Genomic DNA, 22,449 nt, shown 5'->3' with positions numbered 1-22,449 from the left:
TTCTGATGCTTCAAATGCTGAGTTCTAAGTCATTTGGCCCAAGATGGTTAATGTTTTTAAAAGAATGATATTTTGAACTGAATACAGAAGTGTTTTGTGATGAGCTTATTTTTTTTATTTTTTCTTTAGCTGAAGAATGTCTGTCATTTGCCTTCAGGAACTGTCTCCGCACATGTCAAAAAAATAAAAGGATGATTCTCATCTACCTTTTGCCAGTAAAGATGCTGCTGGTGAGTGCTCACAGATGTATATTTTAGCTTGAAGAACAAAAATCACTGGTAAATATCTATAATATGTAAATAAAGTGCATTTCACCACATGTCCACCAGGGCTATTAATAAATGGCGGCTGATAGCAATTGATTTTAAACCTATTCCCAGCTGGATTTGCAGCTGCAAGTGTATTTAAATTTGTTAAAGAGGTTGTAAACCTCGGAAAAAAAAAAAAGACAAAGGCATAATGAGGTAGTATAAAAAAGTATATATGTATAGGGGTGGGTGGCACTGCTGTCACCTGAAGAGTGAACCTCCTAGTTGAGTCACTCTTCTCAGGTGAGAGTGCAATTATCCAAGTGACAAACAGTGAGATATATCAATGTGTGAAATTTAAAGGGGTTCTCCCCCTATATCCTATACCCAAAAAGTGTATATATTTAGTGCTTTATTACTTATTAATTACAAAATTGTGTATAGGTTTCAGCCAGAACCATGAGAGTAAAGATTATGAAAATAAATATACAAAACACAATATAAGGATATTGCATCCAGAAATTCATAAAAATTAATCAGAAAAAATTCATCCTAAATGTTCCTCACAACAATTTGTGAAATAATAAATAAATGTGCAAAAAAGTGTGTGTGTGTGTGTGTGTGTGTGTGTGTGTGTGTGTGTGTGTGTGTGTGTGTGTGTGTGTGTGTGTGTGTGTGTGTGTGTGTGTGTGAATGTGTAAATATAAAAAAGAAGTCCAGTCTTTGTAGTGCAAATAACAAAATTCCAAGTGACTTGTGCATAAATTTAGCCACAAATCTTGTGAAAATAGTGAAGTGACTTCCGTGCTCCCCTTCAGTTCCCCACTCACCAGATCCTAGCACCCCTGCAGGGGTAAAGCGCATGTAGTGAGTGACGGTTTCCAGAGGGATCACCTCCTCTTTGGCACATACAACCTTGGGGTATCTTGGGGTATCCAGCCAACCTTGGGGTATCCAGATCCTTATGTCCCTATGAGGATGAGGCGTTTGCAATAGGTAAGAATCCTCTAATCACCTCCTCCGTGGCTCCGGTAGAATATCCTCATAGATGGAATAGACAGGGCTTTAGCCTTTGAGGCTAAAGTTTTTACGCCCGAAGAGTTAAATGTTCATTTTGATTTGAATTGTTTTATTTCGGACAAATGATTTTTTTATTTCATTATTATTTGCAATTTTAATTTTGTATATTTATCTCTTTAAGGGTGGCATCGGATGATGTTTTTTATTCATACCATTTTTATAACAATTAGGGTAGATGTGCTGTTTATCCACTAGGGGTCAGTGTAGTACCTTTTTGAACTTTTAGACTATCAAAGATCTCAGTAAGACCGGGTTCACACTGATACGACATACGCTCCGACATTGGGAGCTCATGTCGCATGACGTGTGAAATTCAATGTTTCCCTATGAGAGGCATCTTAACTGGTCCAACACAAGTCGGTCTGACTTTGAAAATGCTCCCTGCACTATTTTGGTCCAACTTTGATCCTACTTCAGCTTATTGAATATCACTGAAGTCGGATCAAGTCAGATCGCCGTCCTAACTGATCCAACTTTGGCATGCAACTTGTGCTCTGATGTTCTTGAAGGGGAGCTCCACGCCAAATTTAAAACGTTTTTAAAAATAAAAAAAAAAAAAAAAACGGCATGGGTTCCCCCTCCAAGAGCTTACCAGGCCCTTCGGTCTGGTATGGGTTTTAAGGGGAACCCCCACACCAAAAAAATGGCATGGGGTCCCCCCAAAATTCATACCAGACCCTTAACCGAGCGTGCAGTGTGCCACTACTTATTTTGGCATGGGGCGGTTGGTCATTTGGAGGCCCGCCCCTTATGACATCATGCCCTGGGTGGTGACGTCATAAGGGGTGGGGCCTCCAGTGACCCCACCCCATGCCAATATAAGTAGTGGCACTCCATGCACCCAGCATTAGAGCGGGAGAGAGCGTCGAGTCAACATCAGTAGAAGACAGCAGAGAAGACCCGGCAAAAGAGCGAGAAGATAGTGGAGAAGACCCAGCAGAGGCAGAAGACAGCGGACAGAGGGAGAAGAACCGGAGAGGGCTAGAAGACATCAGTGGAGAGCAGAGAAAACCCAGAGAGGGGAGAAGAACCGGCAGAGGCAGAAGATGTCAGCATGGAGGCAGAAGTGCCGGAGAGGGGAGAAGAGATCAGAAGAGACGACGGAGCTGCCTTAATAAATTACTTTAAAAACATGTGTGATGTGTTTTATTTTTGACACTTTATTTAGGTGAATATGTAGGGGTACAATGTACCCCATAGTCATTCACATAGGGTGGGGGGCCGAGATCTGGAGGCCCCCTTGTTAAAAGGGGGCTTCCAGATTCAGATAAACTCCCCATTTGCAGACCCCAGCAACCAACAGCCAGGGTTGTCGGGAAGAGGCCCTTATCCTCATCAACATGGGGACAAGGTGCCTTGGGGGGGGCGCAGGGCCCTTTCTGCTTCCAAAGCACCCCCCCATGTTAAGGGCATGTGGCCTGGTACGGTTCGGGGGGGGGGCACTCACTCGTCCCCACCCCCTTTCCTGACCTGCCAGGCTGTGTGCTCGGATAAGAGTCTGGTATGGATTTTGGGGGGGCCCCTTGCCGTTGCTCAGCGTGGGGGTTCCCCTTAAAACCCATAGCAGCCTGAAGGGCCTGGTATGCTCTTTGAGGGGGAACCCATACCGTTTTTCTCCCTTCGTCTTTCAGGACAGCACCTGGAGAGAGCGCAGCTCCACCCACTTTCCCAGGAAACACTGCAGTCAGTTTCTTTAAAGACCGGACACTTCCACCATGGCCTCAGTTGTAGTGTTTCCTCCGCCATGGTGGAAGCGCTGCAGGGAACCAGGGGTGTGCTGCGCTTTCTCCAGGTGGTGAAGGTTTGGGCATACCGGATCGTTTTTCTTCTTTTCCTAAGACAGCCCAGCATCCTCCCTGACGTGTGGGGGATTCTCCGGTGCCTCCTCCTCTTCATGCTCGGCGAGAGCCAGGCTGCGAGGGTCCCGCTCCTACAGACCGGTGGCAGGGCTGTGGAGTAGAGCGGCGTCTATTCCACGGGCCGCACGCCTTCCGGGTTCGGATGGCAAGCGCGTCATTTCCGACCGGGGGCGGGGCCTCGAGCGGCGCGACGCGGCTTCCGGTTCCGGCCGCTGGAACGCAGGAGGGGGGGGCGGTCTCCACGGCTGATTTCATTTCCGGCCCTCACAGCGGTGAGCGGCCCGGGAAAATCAAATAAAAGAGCACAAACGCCGCTGTGTGTCCTGTCAATAATGGAGGACGATCAGACGGCGGTGGCAGGAGCAGGAGCCACAACAATCAGCCAGGCTCAGGTAAGCAGGGATACTGGTCTCTGTCTTTACTCTATGGGCATTTATAATGTTTATATATTATCCCTTCCCTAAAAAAAAAAAAAAAAAAGTGGGGAGCCTGCAGATCACTTGGTCCTGAGTACTAAAGGAGGGATAAGTGATTAATTATGTTTTAAGGTGGATCTGTGGGGTGATTCACCGGCTGTGGAACAGATCATAGGTGTTAAAGGGTTAACTTCCTTGGTGGTGTTTTTTTCTGTGTTCCTTATACAGCATGTAAGCTGTTGTTTGTGAAATATGGTTCAGCTATTGTCTTTTTTCCCTTGGGATATTGCAGAAGGCTAAAGAAAAGACCAAGCATGTCTCCCCTATTGTTAAAAGGAAGTGTCCCTCTTGTAAGGGGTTACTGAGGGATTCCTGGCCCAAAGTAGTATGCAAATCTTGCATTATGGACATAGTTAAGGAGGAGACAGCTCCTGCTAGTCCTGCAGCTCAACAAAGCGAATTGCTAAGCTCTTTCAGGAAGGAACTGGCAGACACCTTTGAGTCCTTCAGGTCCTACCTAGATAGGCGTCCAACGGTGCATAGCAGTGTGGTGCCACATTCTCAATCCTCTGTTTCAGCATCCAGAGGGGGCAGCGACTCAGAGGAGGAGGAAAGTAACATTTTACTAAATTCGGAGGAGGAAGCAGAAGAAGTAAATGAAGCTTCTTCTCCTTCTTCTAGGTACAAGTTATCCCTTGAGGAGGTAGATGATCTACTAAGAACAATTCATACTACCCTTAACATCACAGAGGATAAGGCTCAGCTATCCCTACACGATAAGATGTTCCAAGGCCTCGGGGAGGAAAAACACAGGGTTTTTCCTGTACATAAATTCCTATCAGAGACCATTAAGAGGGAGTGGAAGGATCCAGAGAGAGCCCCCTTCTTTTCTAAATCCCTCAAGCGAAGGTTTCCGTTTGATGAGGATAGCTCGCATATTTGGAATAAAAAGCCAAGACTAGACGCAGCCTTTTCCCAGGTATCTAGGAATACTGACCTGGCCTTTGAGGACATGGGTATCCTTAAAGATACCATGGACAAAAAGGCAGACTCCCTATTAAGGAAGGCATGGGATTCTTCTTTAGCAAATTTGAAGCCTGCCATGGCCTCAACTGTGGTAGCCAGAAATCTGGAACACTGGCTGGAGCAGCTGAAAATCCACATTGAGGCAGGGACGCCTCGTAAGGATCTGCTAGATACGCTACCGGTGTTATCAAAGGCGGTAGGGTATATAGCAGATGCCTCAGCGGAGTCAATCAGGATGTCAGCCAGATCCACAGCTCTGATAAACTCAGCTCGCAGGGCGTTATGGGTCAAGACATGGACAGGGGATACTGCTTCAAAGACAAAATTATGCGGTTTACCCTTTGAAGGTGATCTAGTGTTTGGCCCTGGGCTGGAAGCTATTCTTGACAGAACAGCTGACAAAAAGAAGGCTTTCCCTATAAAGAAGAAGGTACTTCCGCAAGGCAACAAAAATTTTCGTGCTTTTCGAAAGACCCCAGATACCAAAGAGGCAGGCTACAAAAGGCCTTGGAAGTCTCAAAGAGGGAGGGGTAAGTCAGGAGTACTTTTTCGCCCCCCAACCACAAGCCCAAAAACCCAGTGACGGTCACCCAACTGTGGGAGCAAGGTTACAGACCTTCTTTTTACAGTGGAAGACTATAACAAGCAGCCAGTTTATCCTCAAGACCATCTTGGAGGGTTACAGGCTGGAATTTTCTCAACCTCCTCCTGTGCGTTTTTACATAACCCAGGCTCCCCGAGACTCAGAAAAGTCACTAGCAATGACAGCTATCCTGAAGGACTTGATGCTACAAAGGGTGATAGTGAACGTACCCCCTGGGGAATTAGAACAGGGGTGCTATTCACACATATTTCTTGTGAAGAAACCGTCGGGAAAATTCAGGCTCATCCTGAACCTGAAGATTCTAAACAAGACTATCAGGTACAAGAAGTTCAGGATGGACACAATATTCTCAGTGAAGAATCTCCTGACCCCGGGATGTTTTATGGCTTCCATAGACCTGAGAGATGCATACTTGCATGTACCAGTAGCGTCAACATCTCAGAAACACCTAAGGTTTGCGATAAAACTGGGGGAATCTACCCTTCATCTCCAGTTCAGAGCTCTCCCTTTCGGGCTGTCATCCTCTCCGAGGATTTTTACAAAAATCCTGCCGGAGGCCTTGGCCCCACTCAGAGTAGAGGGGGTATCAGTCCTGCCCTATCTGGACGATCTACTAATTTTTGCCAAAACAAGGGACCTGTTAGTGAGAGATCTGGAAAAGACAATGAGACACCTGGTAGGTCTAGGATGGATAATCAACGAGGAGAAATCAAACTTGATTCCATCTCAGACCATACTATTCTTGGGCTACACAATAGATTCCATCCAGGAGAAAATTTTTCTCCCCGAAGGGAAGAGGGAGAAGCTTCAGGAGGCAGTGAAGAAGACGCAGACAAATATGCCAATCTCCATAAGAGCAGCTATGTCGGTCTTAGGGCTACTCACTGCGACTATTCCAGCGGTGCAGTGGGCACGTCTACATGGAAGGGAGCTCCAGCAGACAATTTTAACGAGTTGGTCCTATGGAGAGTCCCTAGAAAAATTAATAAGGATACCTGCGCGGGTTCAGAGGAAGCTTTGGTGGTGGAGAAATCACTCAAACCTGAACAGGGGTCTGCTCTGGAGTTTTCCTTTGCAGAAAAGATTAACAACAGACGCAAGTTCCTGGGGTTGGGGCGCCCACCTGGACGAGCAGATGGCTCAGGGGAGTTGGACAGACTGGGAAGCCAGAAAGTCCTCCAATTGGAGAGAGCTGAGGGCTATTCTCTTGGGTCTATGGGCCTTCGAAAGAACAGTCCGGGGCCATCATGTTCAGGTCCTATCGGACAATGCCACAGCGGTGGCCTATATATCAAGGCAGGGAGGAACAAGGAGCAGGGCTCTGCTATCCTTGGCACTCCAGATTCTAGCCTGGGCAGAAGACAGGCTAAACTCCATAACAGTGATACATCTGAAGGGAGATTTAAACCTTATGGCAGACTTTCTGAGCAGAGAAAGAATACTGGAAGCAGAATGGAGTCTGAATGTAGAGACTTTCCAACAACTAACAGAAAGATGGGGAATGCCCCAAATAGATCTTTTCGCATCCCAAAAGAATGCAAAAGTAGAGGCCTTCTTCTCACTGAACAGGCAGGATCAGGCAGAGGGATTGGATGCATTAGCGCAGCCATGGAAATTCCAGTTGTGCTACGCCTTTCCCCCCTTTCAGATGATCCCCTTGGTCTTAAGAAAGCTACAGAAAGAGAACACGACTATGATTCTGGTGGCTCCTTTCTGGCCCAAACGGGCTTGGTTCGCAACAATACAGGGGATGGCGGTGGAACCTTATTGGGAGCTTCCGCTTCGGAAGGACCTCCTAACGCAGGGCCCCCTTCATCACCCAAATACCCAACATCTCAGGTTGACAGGTTGGTTACTGAGGAGCAGATGTTAAAAAATAAGGGCTTTTCAGATAAACTGGTCTCTACCCTGCTGAACAGTCGTAAGGAGGTTACCAGGGCCATCTACTTCAAAACGTGGAAGCGATTTAATAGCTGGTGTGCGATTAGGATACTTTCGCCACAGGAAATCGCTCCAGTGCTAGAGTTTCTCCATGAGGGAATGGAGATGGGGTTGGCAGCTAGCACCCTAAAAGTGCAGGTAGCTGCATTATCGGTTTTTCTTGAGAGGCAATTATCAAGGGAGCCGCTTATTATTAGGTTTTTCAAGGCATTGGCCAGAGCTAGGCCAATACCTTTTAAGTTTTTTCCTAGATGGGACCTGTCTGTGGTTCTGCGGGGTCTAATCAAAGGGCCTTTTGAACCTCCAGAGGAAGCATCAATCAGGCTATGGTCGTTAAAAATAGTCCTGTTAGTAGCAGTAACTTCAGCTAGGAGAGTAAGCGAGTTACAAGCTCTTTCCATAAGAGAACCCTTTTGTTATATTTTTCCAGACCGGGTAGTGCTAAAAACTGACCCGGGTTTCTTGCCAAAGGTGGCATCAGCATTTCATAGGGAACAAGAGATAATTCTCCCTACCTTTTGTCCTAACCCGTCCAGTGCTAAGGAGAGGTCTTTCCATTCCCTGGACGTGAGAAGGTGTTTATTACATTATATAGAGATAACGAAAGATTTTAGAAGATCAGATTCGCTCTTTGTTCTCTTCTCTGGTCCACGGAAGGGGTATAGAGCATCCAAAAGCACCATAGGTAGATGGCTCAGAATGGCCATCAGCGAAGCTTATAAAGCTTCAGGAGCAGAGCCCCCTAAGGGGGTAGTAGCCCATTCAACAAGGGCAGTAGCAACGTCCTGGGCAGAGAGGGCAGGGGCTTCCCCGGGTCGGATCTGTAAAGCGGCCACGTGGACAAGTTTCTCCACCTTCACCCGCCACTACAGGTTGGACTTGCTATCAGCAGCGGAACAGTCGTTTGGCAGGAAGGTCCTGCAGGCGGTGGTCCCACCCTAGAGTAAGTACTCTTTTATCATCTCCAGGTGCTGTCCTGAAAGACGAAGGGAGAAAACCCTAGTTAGACTTACCGGTAACGGTATTTCTACGAGTCTTTCAGGACAGCGCCGATGACCCGCCCTAAGTTTTGAGGTTGCAAGATGTGTTATTGCTGTGTTCTGCTTATCTAATTTCAGCATGGCTGGAGGTACTCTATGAACAACTGAGGCCATGGTGGAAGTGTCCGGTCTTTAAAGAAACTGACTGCAGTGTTTCCTGGGAAAGTGGGTGGAGCTGCGCTCTCTCCAGGTGCTGTCCTGAAAGACTCGTAGAAATACCGTTACCGGTAAGTCTAACTAGGGTTTTTTTTTTTTTTGTTTATTTTTAACATTTTGCGTTTGGGTTCCCCCTAAAGATTCATACCAGACACAGTGCCTGGTATTGTCGGGAATCAAAGTCAGATCCCTGTTCATTTTATTCGGATGCATGTCTGACTTCAAGTCGCAGGGCAAAGACGGATCCAAAGTGGTACACCTGTTGTGTCGTACCAGTGTGAACCCGGCCTCGGTCTTTTTAAGAGATCTTTTTTCTTGTATATATAATTTTCGACTGGTTATATATGATTGGATTTGGGAGCCTGTTTTGTCTATTTGTAAGTGTGAGCCACGATAATAGCTGCTCGCGTGTGCCGTCCGTTGCTACGATAACTGAGGCTTTTATTTAGCTGCTGGGTGATGCCGTGGCCCTGCTGAGGAAGTGCTGACTAATGTAACACGTACGGGGGAGGAGCCACACACGGATGACTTCCCACGCTGTCATCCTTAGGTTATCAGCACACTTTAGTGCTACGTGCTCATTTGTTTTACTATACATGTGAGTAGTTTTCTTTGGACTTAAATACATTTTAAACTTTTGCACAGTGAGCACTTAGATCTCCCCTTCTTTATTTATATACGGTTTGGTGCTCTTTCTAGCAGTAACATTTTGGAGGAGAGGATTCACTGGCCTGCTTTGCTGCCTACCTAGTGTTTGGGACCTGCATACATGACCACCTGTTAGCTCAGGGGTCCACGCTCTGAGATTAGTGTAGCACTTAGATTGAAGGTGGGAGGGTCTGTCACCATTATTTGATACTGCTTATCTTCACAGGTGGATTGATCCATTTCATTTCTCTGGGACTTGTTGTTCACCAGTACATTGGACTGTTTTTATTGCACTGCACTTCCTATGTTTTTAACATTTTGCTATGGATTTTTAGTGTTCAGCTTGCATATGTGTGCTTTATTTTTGCACTGATTGCATTTCTTATTGTATTATATACTGAATATCTCCTAAACTGTGCAAGTTTAGGAGATGTTCAAGGTACCGACAGGTAAGCCTTGATATAGGTTTACCTGTAAGTAAAAGTGGTGGTTTTCAACCACTTTAAGTTGACTGTGGGCTCTCTGGTGCGAGTGGTTTCCTTCTCCCACATACATGCGCATAAGAACATAAATGTATGCGGTGGGTGCACCTACTTACAAAAAGGACCATTCCACCAAACATTTGAGGTATTGCTACAGCTGCCAGAATGAGAGCAATTATTCTAGGGCCATCATTCGTGGAAACTCTAAACTGATGACCTGTAAAGGCTTTGAAAACATCGCCTATGGACAATTTTGGGTACCAAAGTTTGTCACTGTTACACGGGCTCGTTTTAAAGGCTTGACACATTTCATGTCTATTTAATCATTGCAACCTTATCTTTTATATTTTTCCCCAAAAATCTGTAATTTATTGTGTTTGTGTGCACTTAAATTAACTTTAGTGTCATTTTTATTGAAAATATTATGGTTCTACTGATTCTTGTGATTTCTTTGATAGTTGCTCAAATATTTACCCCTTTCACACTGGGACCGCCCATGCGTTCGTGGTAAAGCGCCACTCATTTTATCGGCGCTTTTTCAGCTGCTAGCGGGGTGCTTTTAACCCCAAAAAAGGGGTTAAAAACTCCTGTGTAGCGGGAATGCACAGGGGCGTTTTAGGAGCGCTGGATACAACTCACACCAAGCAAGGACACCACCTGGGTGTGAAAGCACCCATTGCAATGAATGGAAGGCAGCTTTCAGGCGCATTACAGGTGATATTTCTAGCGCTAAAACACCTGAAAAAGGGGTCTATTAACGCTCACAGACTGTAAATAAGCAATTGGATTTTTATAATTTTTCACTTAAAGTGTTTAAGGCAAAAGGTTTTTTACCTTAATGCATTCAATGCATTAAACTAAAACATGCCCCATTACTTGTCCTATACCCACACCCATAGGCTCCTGCTGCTGTCAAACTCCTGTGAGGAAGAAGAGGGGGGTATGGCTTACTGGCACTGTGCACTTTGGGGGTTATTTACTCATGGCAAATCCAGTTTGCACTGCAAGTGAACTTGGCAGTGCAGTCACTGTAGATCTGAAATTAGGGGAAGCTCTACTGATTTTATCATCCGATCATGTGCAAGCTAAAATGCTGTTTTTTATTTTCCTTGCATGTCCCCCTCAGATCTACAGCGACTGCACTTGAAAGTGGATTTGCCTTTAGTAAATAACTTTGTGTTTGTGTGTGTCTATGGATGCACATAGCCTGGCTCTTGATAAGGAGGGAAGAGCAGAGAGTGCTGGCGGGGACTGCCAGAAGAGGAGGTAAGGGACCCTTCTGTGCAATATCGTTGCATAGAGCAGGTAAGTATTATGTCTTTCTTATTTTAACAAAAAAAAAAACAGCCTTTATTATCACTTCAAAGCTTTCAGAGCTTGTAAACCCTAAAACCATACATTTTCATGAGTACCTTTTCCCTGGCTTGCCAGTTCTTTGGAGTGTACAAGATTGATTTTACATCTGCACATTTTTTATTGGCCCTGGTGTCATTGTCATACTTCCCCTGGCTTCCTGGCAGTGTATAAGGCATACTGTTTACATGATACATATGAGTGCATTTCTTATTTGTTTTTAACTCGTCCAATAAAGTGTTTTATTTGGCAAGATTTTTGCGCTTCCCACTTTTCTGTTTTTCATCTTACAAGTAATATGCATCACCTTTGGCATGGTGTCCTTTGGGATACTGCATTTGCAATTTGTGCAGATTTGCTTTTGGTTTTTTTGGCTTTATCCATGGACTGAAGTTTTCTGTAAAATTGTTATGTACTGTGGACGTGACACGTGTGTTCTTTGGAATTTTAATGTTATAACTCAACTACAGGAATAGCCCACTTCTTTATGAACTCTTTTTTCACTGGACAGAGTTCAGTAAAGATTTTACAGGGAGCAAAATTTTGTTTCAGAAGTGACCCAGTCATCATAGACTGCACATTCTATTTGTTCATAAACAGGGAATCTTTTGTAGATCTTGTTTAATCCGAAAGGGGCATTGTGGAATGGAGAAGAGTCAGCTTGCATAATGCCAACACTTTTCCGGACAGTGGCAAAAAGCCTTTCAATGTTAGCAAACATGTTACATTAAGCTCCCTCTTCAATATAGTGACAATCTGGGGGAGAATAATCTTTGGCAGCCTCCTCCAATACTGCCTCAATATCATTTCCATCGGTGTCTGCATCCTCTAAGACTGGCTTATCAGGATCTGACTCGGGAGCGGGAGTAGCAAAAGAGGCAGGGTGTTTTTAGGGCCTGGACAAAGATGGCTGATTAAGGCTGTCATCTGTCCAAGGAAACGTGGCACAGATAGAGCTAGAATCCAGTGCTGAAACTAGTTTTAGAGCTTGTTCTTGCTTCAGTGTGGGGGATGCACCATCACTCTGGGGTTGTTTGTTGAGTGGGCCTTCAACAGCGTGACTGTCCGCCTGCAATTTTACATCGATTTCCTTTTGCCTGGTCTCTGCCATAGCTACAAGTGAGGGTATAGAATAGGTTGCAGATCATAGGGTAAACTTGTCTGTAAGAAGTTTGCAGTAACCCAGGTGTGGATCTTCTTGTAAAAAATTCTCATGGCAAAAGGGCAGAAGGAGGCATCCAAGTACTTTTATAAGGGCTTTAGGTGAAAGTGGAGAATGTGACTAGTACACCGGGTCATCCACCTTAGACTGAGCTCTGAGTGGTTGAATTTTAGAGCCAAGTTTGAAAAGTTTACACCGTAAGGTAGATGCATTCTGAACATAGCTTTGATTTTTACAGTAACGATTAAAAAATACTTTCCTGTTCATGATTCTGAAATACAAATAAAATCCAGGCTTCTCCCATCATGGTGGGCTTACCCTCAAATGGGGTCTTCGGGGACGGAGCTCCATAGTGATGGACCATGGCCCTGGACCTGTGTGGCCAAGGTTGGGCGTCCATGCAGGATCCAGTGCCAAAAGCAACATGCCGTCCCTACAGCGTCAGGTCCCGATACATCTCCCAAGGTTTTTCCGAGGATGCCCCAATCCATATTCACTGCCTCTGGCATTAGAAGATAGGATTTGATAGGCTTCACACCTATGCATTGTGCTAATGCCCAGTTGCAGTGCCATTTGCAGTGCCATGTGTGCGCTGCATTGATGTGTATTGGGATACAATGATTCAGGCATACATTTTATTACAGTGCAGTGTGTTGCATTGTGTGGAAACGCATTGCAATGTACTGCAACACATTGAGTTGAATAAATGTTAAAATCGAGTACTACGCTTCATTGTAACCATGCCCTACAGTGCTTGTGCACAACGCATTCCAGCACACAAGGGTTATGTGCATCATAATGTATGCTTACTGATATGAATGGGCTTCTTAGTGTGTTGGTGGTATAACTAAGCACCGGTCACTCTCTATGTTCATTCAAGAAAAGCATGAATCTATCTGAATATCAAATCCATAAAGGTATTGCAAGGTATTTACATTAGGTAAACATTTCCATTTAGCAGATTTTTCTTATAAATCCTGATTCCAGTCCTGTGTGCACCACTTGCTTTCCTTAGAGTATTTTTTAATCCCACTTGTAAATGCTAGATTGAAGGGCAGTACAATTTGTAGGCATTTTTTTAGGTCTTACATTTACATAGCCTAAATACACTGCTCAAAAAAATTAAAGGAACACTTTTTAATCGGAGTATAGCATCAAGTCAATTAAACTCCTGGGATATTGTTCTGGTCAATTAAGTAGCAGAGGGGGTTGTTATTCAGTTTCAGCTGCTTTGGTGTTATGGAAATTAACAGGTGCACTAGATGGGTAACAATGAGATGACCTCGTAAGTGAGGGTATAGAATAGGTTGCAGATCATAGGGTAAACTTGTCTGTAAGAAGTGTGCACTCCACCTGTAAAAACAGGAATGTTTTTTACGGGCGGAGGCCACTGACATTTTTTTTCCCTACTCATCTTTTATGACTGTTTTTCACTAGTTTTGCATTTGGCTAGGGTCAGCGTCACTACTGGTAGAATGAGGCAATACCTGGACCCTATAGAGGTTGCATGCAGTCCAACTCCTCCAGGATGGCACATCAATACGTGCCATTGCCAGAAGGTTTGCTGTGTCTCCCAGCACAGTCTCAAGAGCATGGAGGAGATTCCAGGAGACGGGCAGTTACTCTAGGGGAGCTGGACAGGGCTGTAGAAGGTCCTTAACCCATCAACAGAACCAGTATCTGCTCCTTTGTGCAAGGAGGAACTGGAGGAGCACTGCCAGAGCCCTACAAAATGACCTCCAGCAGGCCACTGGTGTGAATGTCTGAATGTCTCTGACCAAACAATCAGAAACCGATTTCATGAGTGTGACTTGAGGGCCCTACATCCTCTAGTGGGCCCTGTGCTCACTGCCCGGCACCTTGGGGCTCGATTGGCATTTGCCATTGAACACCTGAATTGGCAGGTCCGCCACTGGCGCCCTGTGCTTCTCACAGATGAGAGGAGGTTCACCCTGAGTACATGTGATAGACGTGAAAGGGTCTGGAGAAGCTGTGGAGAATGTTATGCTGCCTGTAACATCGTTCAGCATGACCGGTTTAATGGTGGGTCATGATATTCTGAGAAGGCATATCCATGGAGGGATGCACAGACCACTACTGGCTAGACAATGGCACCCTGACTGCCATTAGGTATCGGGATGAAATCATTGGACCCATTATCAGACCCTACACTGGTGCAGTGGGTCCTGGGTTCCTCCTGGTGCACGACAATGCCCAGCCTCATGTGGCGAGAGTATGCAGCCATTTCCTGGAGGATTGAAGGAATCGATACCATTGAATGGCCCCCATGCTCATCTGACCTAAATCCAAAGAGTACCTCTGGGACATTATGTTTCGGTCCATATGACACCGCCAGGTTGCACCTCAATCTGTTCAGGAGCTCAGTGATACCCTGGTCCAGATCTGGGAAGAAATACCCCCAAACACCATCGTCTCATTAGGAGCATGCCCGCAATTTTCAGGCATGTATACAAGCACGTGGGGACCATACAAACTACTTTGGATGGTAAGAGGAAACCAAAATAATGCAGGACTTGTACAAATACATCCAAGTAGGGTCCTTATAGGGTTTTAGGAATCAAAGACAAGACCTGTGACTTGTCGTTTAAAAAATATCTGCAACGGTCAACCCTATATTCTCCCAGAACTTGCAATGCTCAACACATTCATTAAGAATTCTTTTCATTTGCCCTGGGCTGAAAGAGAATCTGTCATTAACATAAAAAACAACTGTTTCGGGTGCTTGCAGTAATCTTCAAAACTCACTTCTTGCAGCAGATCTATCGCTCTGATAGACTGCCTTTCCAAAAAATGTGCATAAGGCAGAAAAGGGAGGGTGAATTTCAACACAAACAAGAAGTGCGGAAACTTTCCCTGCCAGAACTGTCAGCCAACATTGTTTTGAAAAATCGATCCTATTCATAAAATCCATGTTTGATTGTTCTTTCCTTAATCTCCAGGGTCACATGCCAGCCATACAATTACTCAGAAAATATGACCTGATGCAATTTGCAGATGTCACCAAGGCTGTCAGGTATAGTACTATTGGGATTTTCTGTATATAACTGGATCACCTTATTAATAAGTTGCAAACCATTATGTTCTTTGTCAAATTATTTAGAACCCTGGTCCTGACCCCAGTGTACTGTGCTGGGTCTGCCACCTCTGGGCACCAGGGAAAGAAAACATTGCTCCAAGTGGCTCCTGATGTCTGATGGCTGTAGCTTTGATTTCCTGGTTGCATCCCCTTGCTGAAGGAGTCTACTTATTAGTGGCTTTCCAGCATGTTTCCTCTTCAGCCCTGGTTACATGGAGGTCCTGTACCTCTGCAGGCTGGGACTAACCACTAATATAGAATGCCCTGCTGAGGCTGGAAATCTTGTTTGGTGACAAAGACAAAAATGAGTATACACCTATACAGTCTGTGGTGGTGCACTAATACACTTGTTATAATGTGTGTTTTGTACTTTTTATTTTGAATAAGCTGCCAATGCACCTCATGAACCTTTTTTACTGAAATGTTGGTATTTATTGCAGCGCACCCTAAGTTGTAATTGAAAGTGAATGTCACTGCACAAGTGTTGGTGCTCATAAGACACGTGTTTTGTGCAGGCCAAGGGGCCTGCAATACTTACCAATGTTAGCGGCTATGAGCAGCTCTATGGAAGGCCATAAATGTTCCTATACTTTTTGGCAATTAATGCTAGGACTTAATATATGGGTGGAGAGGGAGGTTTAGGGGTCATGGCGAGACGTTATCTTAACTGTTCATTCTGTTCTCAGTGAAGGTAATCTTCGGCTACTGACTGAGGCCTTAACCACACATGAGACCTTCTTCACACGCTGTGGTATATTCCTGATTCTGGAAAAGCTGAAGATCATTACATACAGAAATCTTTTTAAGAAAGTGTAAGTTTAAACTTGTTATATGAATATGGAAATAATCTTCTAATTTCTTGGGTACTCCCCAACACTCTGCTTTTCATAATTCATCCATTTATCAAATGATCATTGTACGTGCTTGACGCTCGAGCAGTCATTTGAAAATATTATACAGGTTTTATATTAATCACACAGAGCTGTAATATATTTTTCCATAGAAAGCCTAAAATATGTTAAAGCAGAGTTTCACCCAAAAGTGGAAGCTCCGCTTATCTCGCTCCTCCCCCCCCCCCCCCTCCGGTGGTTCACATTTGGCAGCTTTGGGGGGGGGGGGGGGGGGTTGGTAGTGGGTATCTGTTTTTGATAGGTACCTGTCCCAACTTCTGAGAGATCTCGCCTTGGCAAGATCACTTGGTAGTTCGGCCCCCTCCTCCTTTCCCGTCGCTGGGCAATTCATTGAGCGCTTTGCGCTTACGCAGTAGGGAACCCTATCCCTTAGAGACAATGGAAAGGGAGCCGATGGAAACATCGGCTGGGGTGCTGACATCGCTGGCCTCCAGGACAGGTAAGTGTCCTAATATTAAAAGTCAGCAGCTGCTGCTGTGTAGCTGTTGACTTTAAATTTTTTGCTGGTGGGGTGGAACTCCGCTTTAAGGCTAACGTTCCTCTGGCAAAGGTTATTAGCAGTTGACAAGACTGCTGTTTTAAAGTTGAACTCAAAAACTGAAATCTGCTATGTTATGGGGAACCATGCACAGCTGCACCAGATTTTACACTCTATAATTTTAGTAAATCAACCCCACCGAGTTAAATTTGCCACAAAACATTGTGGCCCTGACAAATGTGAATGAACCTGAGCGGTGGTCATGTATTTATGTAAGTAAGGAGGCTGCATCTATCGTCACAGCAGTGAATATATTTACTTTTTCCTGTTTTGGAACATTGTTTCTATCTGCCAAAAGCTATCATTTATCAAAAATGAAGTATACAACATCTGGCGCAACAATGCGTTGCAACCAGTCGGCATTATATTCAGCTTGTTCAGTTAAGCTTTGCAGATCGGTAGCCATGCACAGCTGCTCCAGTTTTGATAAATTCCTGTGTATTTCAGCAAGGGTACAGAATGACAAAAAGAAAAGCAGCTACACAGGAGGGTATAGTTGGTATGGAGTAGAGCGAAGTGCTGTTTGAGTCATGGGAGTATAAAAGTGAAAAATCTAACTGTATATTCCCAGAAGCCTCCAGTGCAGCAAACAGGATGCAGGAGGTGCCTTTACACAAAGGAAATCTGGGCAGAGGATTGAATACTGAGAAGCAGAGCACACTGGGAGTTGTAGCAATGCTTACAGAGGCTTTAAAACTATATAGGTGCAAAAGCCTCTGCTTGACAGAAAGCAGGAAATGCTTTTCTCTTTTTGTTTTAAATAACAATTTTTTATATTTCCAGGTATCTGCTACTTCGAACACATCAGCTTTCCCTCGATGCCTTTCTTGTCGCCCTAAAATTCATGGGGGTGGAAGATGCAGACATAGAGGAAGTAAACTGCATTGTAGCTAATCTGATCTACATGGTATAACTGAATTTTTCATTTTCGATCATGATTGCTAGTTATTAAGTGTGTTTTAAAACCCAGAATAAATGTAGACATGTCCCATCATTGTGAATTGGCGTTAAGATTCTCCTCAAAATTATAACATACAGACTTTAATAGTTTCAAAATTAGAAGGCCATAGAATTAATGCAATGTCTGCATAGCATACCACTGAAGGAGTCATCATTTTCATCTACTATTTATACATCTGCTTGTTTCTGTTTTTAATCTGTGCTACTGTTAACCCCTTAATGCCTGAAGTTAAAACAAATCTTAAGAACTGAATGCAATTTTGCAGCTTTGGAATATGCTAGTAAATCTTTACATATCGTTGCAACTATTTAGTGTATCGAGGTAAATTGTATGAATGTGCTTGACATTCATACAACCTACGTTTTAGAAATAGACCTCTAACTTAAAAAAAAAAAAACAATGTTTTCCTCTGGCTAGGAGAGAGAAAAAGATACAATGTATCTCTTTCTCCATTCTGAAAGAGCGAACAGGCACAGGTCTTAGTGAACAGTCACTGTGATAGCCAATCGCAGGCTGCCACATCGATCATGTGATCGTTGATACAAGATCAGGAGCTGTTGTGAATGGATTTACTGTTTTTCATTTTTGGAAACTGATTGCTTGAAAATATTTAAAACAATGCTTACCGTTTTCTTTTATCATGGGAGCATATTTATGTCTATGGCAAGAGTTATGTCTCCACCTAGAGGTGACTGGAGAACCTGGACACAGTCCCCCACATAATGTATCCTCTGGTGGTCAGTTTGTTCCCCTTCCTCCAGTTCTTTTGTGACAAGAGGAATTCACATCTGCTATTGCTGGTGTTCAGCAGCAACTTTCTTCAATACTTGCCAACTTAGACTGCCTTTGTCACAAGTGGAAGTGCTCTCTCTCTCCTCCCTCCTCCTTAATAATGGAAGAGGAACCAGTGGAGGATAGGGTAGAGGAATATTAAAATGTTCCTGCACAAAGGAACGCAAAACAAGCCTTATCTGTGGAGTCTAGTCCTGAAGAACCCCAGGGTTTACATTAGACCCAAAAGGACTTTGTGAGATTTCTAACAGAAGTTGTCCTGACTAATTTGAAATTACGGGTTCCTGAATCCTCTACAGGAAAGGTTTCAGGATTCGAATCATGGCATCTGCCACAGCATCCTCAATCCTTCTCTATACATCCTCATTTAAAGAATGTTTTGTGCACAGACTGCGGTGTACAGACTGCGGTCACGCTGGCAAGGTGTTTTTTCTACCGTTTAAGGTCTGGTTTCATCGCATGATGAAAGAGAGGGCTTCCATAAGAGATACAGGATCTAGCAGAAACCTAGAGGATTTTCCACTTGCTCTTAGCTTTTCAGTGGACACCTTAAAGGGCACCATACAGCAAATTTCGTGTTTTGGGGTCTTATCCACATACATGCTCAGGATCTTGTTTCTGTGTTGGCCAGCAGAATTGCCCTTCAGGAAACAAGTGAAATGTTTTCAATTGCAAGGGGAGCATTTGTTTGGCCCTCCTTTGAATGATTACATCCAGAAGGCAACTGTGGGTAAGAGTACCGTTGCCTGTTTAAAAAAAGACAAAGCTCACAATTCAAATACCGTATTTATCGGCGTATAACACGCGCCGGTGTATAACACGCACCCCAAGTTTAGGAGGGAATTTTAAGGAAAAAAACTTTTAGGAGTAAAGTTTAAGGAAGAAAAACTTACATTAAAATGCCCATTAATGCAGCGTTATCGGTGTCCATCTGCAGCCTTTTCAGTGTCAGTGCAGCCTTGCTCCAGTGTCTATTGCAGCCTTGTCAGTGCAGCTTTGCCCCAGTGCAGAATTGTCAGTGCAGCTTTGCCCCAGTGCAGAATTGTCAGTGCAGCCTTCCCCCAGTGTCCATTGCAGCCTTGTCAGTGCAGCTTTGCCCCAGCGCAGCCTTGTCAGTGCAGCCTTGTCAGTGCAGCCTTGTCAGTGCAGCCTTGTCAGTGCAGCCTTGCCCCAGTGCAGCTTTGTGGGATCGCCGCGATCCCTGCCGACATACACAGCGTATGTGTAAATTCAAATATGGCGCCGAGACTGCAGGGACTCGGCGGAGCCAAGATACACATACCCGAGAGTCCTCGGCTTTTCTCGGCAGGACTGTAAGCGGCGCCGAGAAAAGCCGAGGACTCTCGGGTATGTGTATCTCGTCTCCGCCGAGTCCCTGCAGTCTCGGCGCCATATTTGAATTTACACACGGCTGTGTATGTCGGCGGCGATCGCGGCCATTAGCCGCAATCGCTCCGATCACACAAAATTGGGGGAGGGATCGGCCTATAACACGCACCCACGATTTTCCCCTGATTTTCAGGGGAAAAAAGTGCGTGTTATATGCCGATAAATACGGTAATTGTCGCTCCTACCTCCAAAAAGCATCTCAGGTTCTGAGCCCAACCCTCAGTCCCAGTCCTGCAAGAAACCATGGATTTCAAAGCCCTCAAAACTAGGGGACAAGACCCCTTCACAATGATGGGGCGCCCCCACTCGCTCGGGTATGGGAATGTTTTCAGGCCTTCGTAGAGGCTAGGGGGAGATTGCTGATGAATGGGTTTGCAATATAGTGGCTTGCGGCTAAGAGCTGGAATTTCAGAGCTTTCCCCCTTTTGCGTTTTTTGCTTTCAGATGTTTCTTTGAATCTACAAAATAAGATTTGCTTTTCTGCAAGCTCTTGTTCATCTTCAGTGATGTGATCATACATGTTTCAGAAGACAAAAGGTTTAGTAGTTTTCACTCAAACCGTTTCACTGTTGTGGAACCAAAAAGTGATGTTTGTCCCATCTTTGATCTCAAGATACTCAACAAGAGTTTGAGCATGGAAGCTCCAGATGGAATTAGTCAGTGGAGGGAGATTTCTTGGCATCAGTGGATATCAAAGCTGCTTACCTGCACATGCTGATCTTTCAACCTCGCCAAAGGTTTCTGCAATTCGCAGTGGAGGACTGCAGCTTCCAGTTTGTGGCCCTGCCATTTGGCCTGCCCACAGCTCTCAGACTGTTCACCAAGGTTCTGGCCTTGGTTCTGAGGGCTGGTGAGGATTTATATGCCTTTACAGCTCATCTGTTTAGAGGTGATCATAAATCAGGGACATAGTAATATTTCACTCCAGCGTTCCTGGATATGCCAAATATGTACTGTGCAATCTTACATGCGCGTGCACGTCTTACACGCACATTTGTGGAGGGAGCCTATGCATTTTCTTTATTTTGTTATTTTTCTTTATTTTAGTACCTCTTTTACATTTATAAAACTTGTTTTCCATTTAACAAGCCCCTGATATGATAGCATTGGACAGGTGGCAGATACACTTTATGGAGACGTAAGGGATCTATTTGACCCCTAATATCTTTCCTGTCATCGGCTCCTGCGGATCAAGTACTGCACTGTGCTTGATTCACTGTTAATTCAGCTTCTACTGCAATTGTGAGCTTGTTTTAACTCCTTGAGCTCTTTGGATGTGTATTGTATGTCCAGATACAATAGGATACAATAGTAGCTACAATATAAAACACATTTAAGTTCAAAGTGCAGTTGGCATTGGTTCGAAGGCAGCAGCTGGTTCGTTTGTGGTTTGGAAGGTTATCTACCACTCCTAAGGGTTGAATAAGTAAAGTGCTGAGTACATTTTAGGGGCTTTCTTCCCCAGCTGCTATACCCAAATAAGCGAGAAGAGGTTGGACAGTATGGAGGAAGGAAAGGGATCTAGTCTGGGTTGGCCAATCGGTGCTTTCGATATCAAGAGTGTGCTTTGTAGATAGGCTTCAGACATTTTGCAAAAAAGCTTCAATATTCAATAGTTCTTCTGTTTCATGATCATATTAAATTCCCTGACACATTCCCTTATTCTTGCAATAGAAGTTTTTCTCCGGTATCTTGGAAATACTACTCTCCCTACAGAGAGGAAGAATCTTAGGAGGTTTTTTTTTATTCTTTCAATGTTCTTTGAAATATGAAAAGTAAGGCTATCCCAGAAGTTTCTAGCCATTCTGCTGTCATAATTTTGGGCACACGGTTTAAAAATGGAGTGTTAGTACGTTTAGATGTGGCATCAAGTAATCAAAGGCATGGTGCCACCTCTCCAGCAGTTATCGGATACTGAGGGGAAGAATTTTGTGGAGTGTAAGAAAGAAAGGTGGGAAATAAGGAACAAGGGATCTGGGGTTATAAATATACTGTATATTATTGTAATATAATATTATAGAAATACAGCAGTAAATAATCTGCAAACAGGCTTAACCTTTGGATAGTATGTCATGGAAATGTCCTAGGTTTTTTTGATAATATTTTTCTTTTTCTTTTACAAGGGACACATCAAAGGTTACGTATCTTATCAGCATCAGAAGCTTGTGGTCAGCAAACAAAACCCTTTTCCACCCCTGTCAACAATCTGCTAAGAAGAATTTTGGTAAAGGCAGATACTACAGAAGTCTGTTCTGTCAACACAACACCTTTTGAACTACAGTCAAATTCATCACCTGTGAATTTAGGACCCATCTTGTCATTATCATCATGTTTTACTTAACGTTTCATGCCATATTTACTATAGTATACATTTTACTATGTGTGTACATATGCAATGTCAAATAAATACTCTTTTTGTATAACTGGTCTCAGATCAAATGATTATAGTGTATTAATGTTGAACAGCATAGGAAATGTTGAGCACTTGTTAGCAAGCAAAACTGCTGTCCAGGCTTTGATTTTGTTGTCTTGTTGGGGTTTTGTTGTGGACTGTGTTGTTTTCAGTTGACTTGGGGCAATCCTGCAATATCACTTTCACAGAGAGCTCTCCCTAAGCACTGATAATAGAAACCCTTCTCTTTATCCTGAAGACTTATAACACGTGGTCAGGTACATCAGGCTTGTGACACAAGGCTGTTTAAAGCAAAATTGAATGTAGAAGACAAAAACATTTAGCAATCTACCC

The 22,449-nt window shown here is 44.2% G+C and overlaps 1 protein-coding gene across 4 annotated transcripts in view; it reads left to right on the top strand.

The window, feature by feature from the left end:
- The window catches only part of PCID2 (PCI domain containing 2), a 63,540-nt gene extending 41,414 nt beyond the window's left edge, over positions 1-22,126 (top strand). For all 4 annotated transcript variants that reach the window (XM_073614544.1, XM_073614542.1, XM_073614545.1 and 1 more), the window contains 5 exons: positions 130-230; positions 14,976-15,049; positions 15,799-15,924; positions 17,345-17,468; positions 21,827-22,126. In XM_073614544.1, the coding sequence (XP_073470645.1) occupies positions 130-230; positions 14,976-15,049; positions 15,799-15,924; positions 17,345-17,468; positions 21,827-21,916 (515 nt within the window). In that variant the 3' untranslated portion in view covers positions 21,917-22,126. The remainder of the gene's footprint in view (positions 1-129; positions 231-14,975; positions 15,050-15,798; positions 15,925-17,344; positions 17,469-21,826) is intronic.
- The last annotated feature ends 323 nt before the right edge of the window (positions 22,127-22,449 follow it).

This window comes from Aquarana catesbeiana, linkage group LG02 (assembly GCF_042186555.1).
Source record: "Aquarana catesbeiana isolate 2022-GZ linkage group LG02, ASM4218655v1, whole genome shotgun sequence".
Classification (NCBI taxonomy): Eukaryota; Metazoa; Chordata; class Amphibia; order Anura; family Ranidae; genus Aquarana; species Aquarana catesbeiana.
Note: the sequence above shows the minus strand (reverse complement) of the source record. Positions and strands in the feature narration are given on the sequence as shown.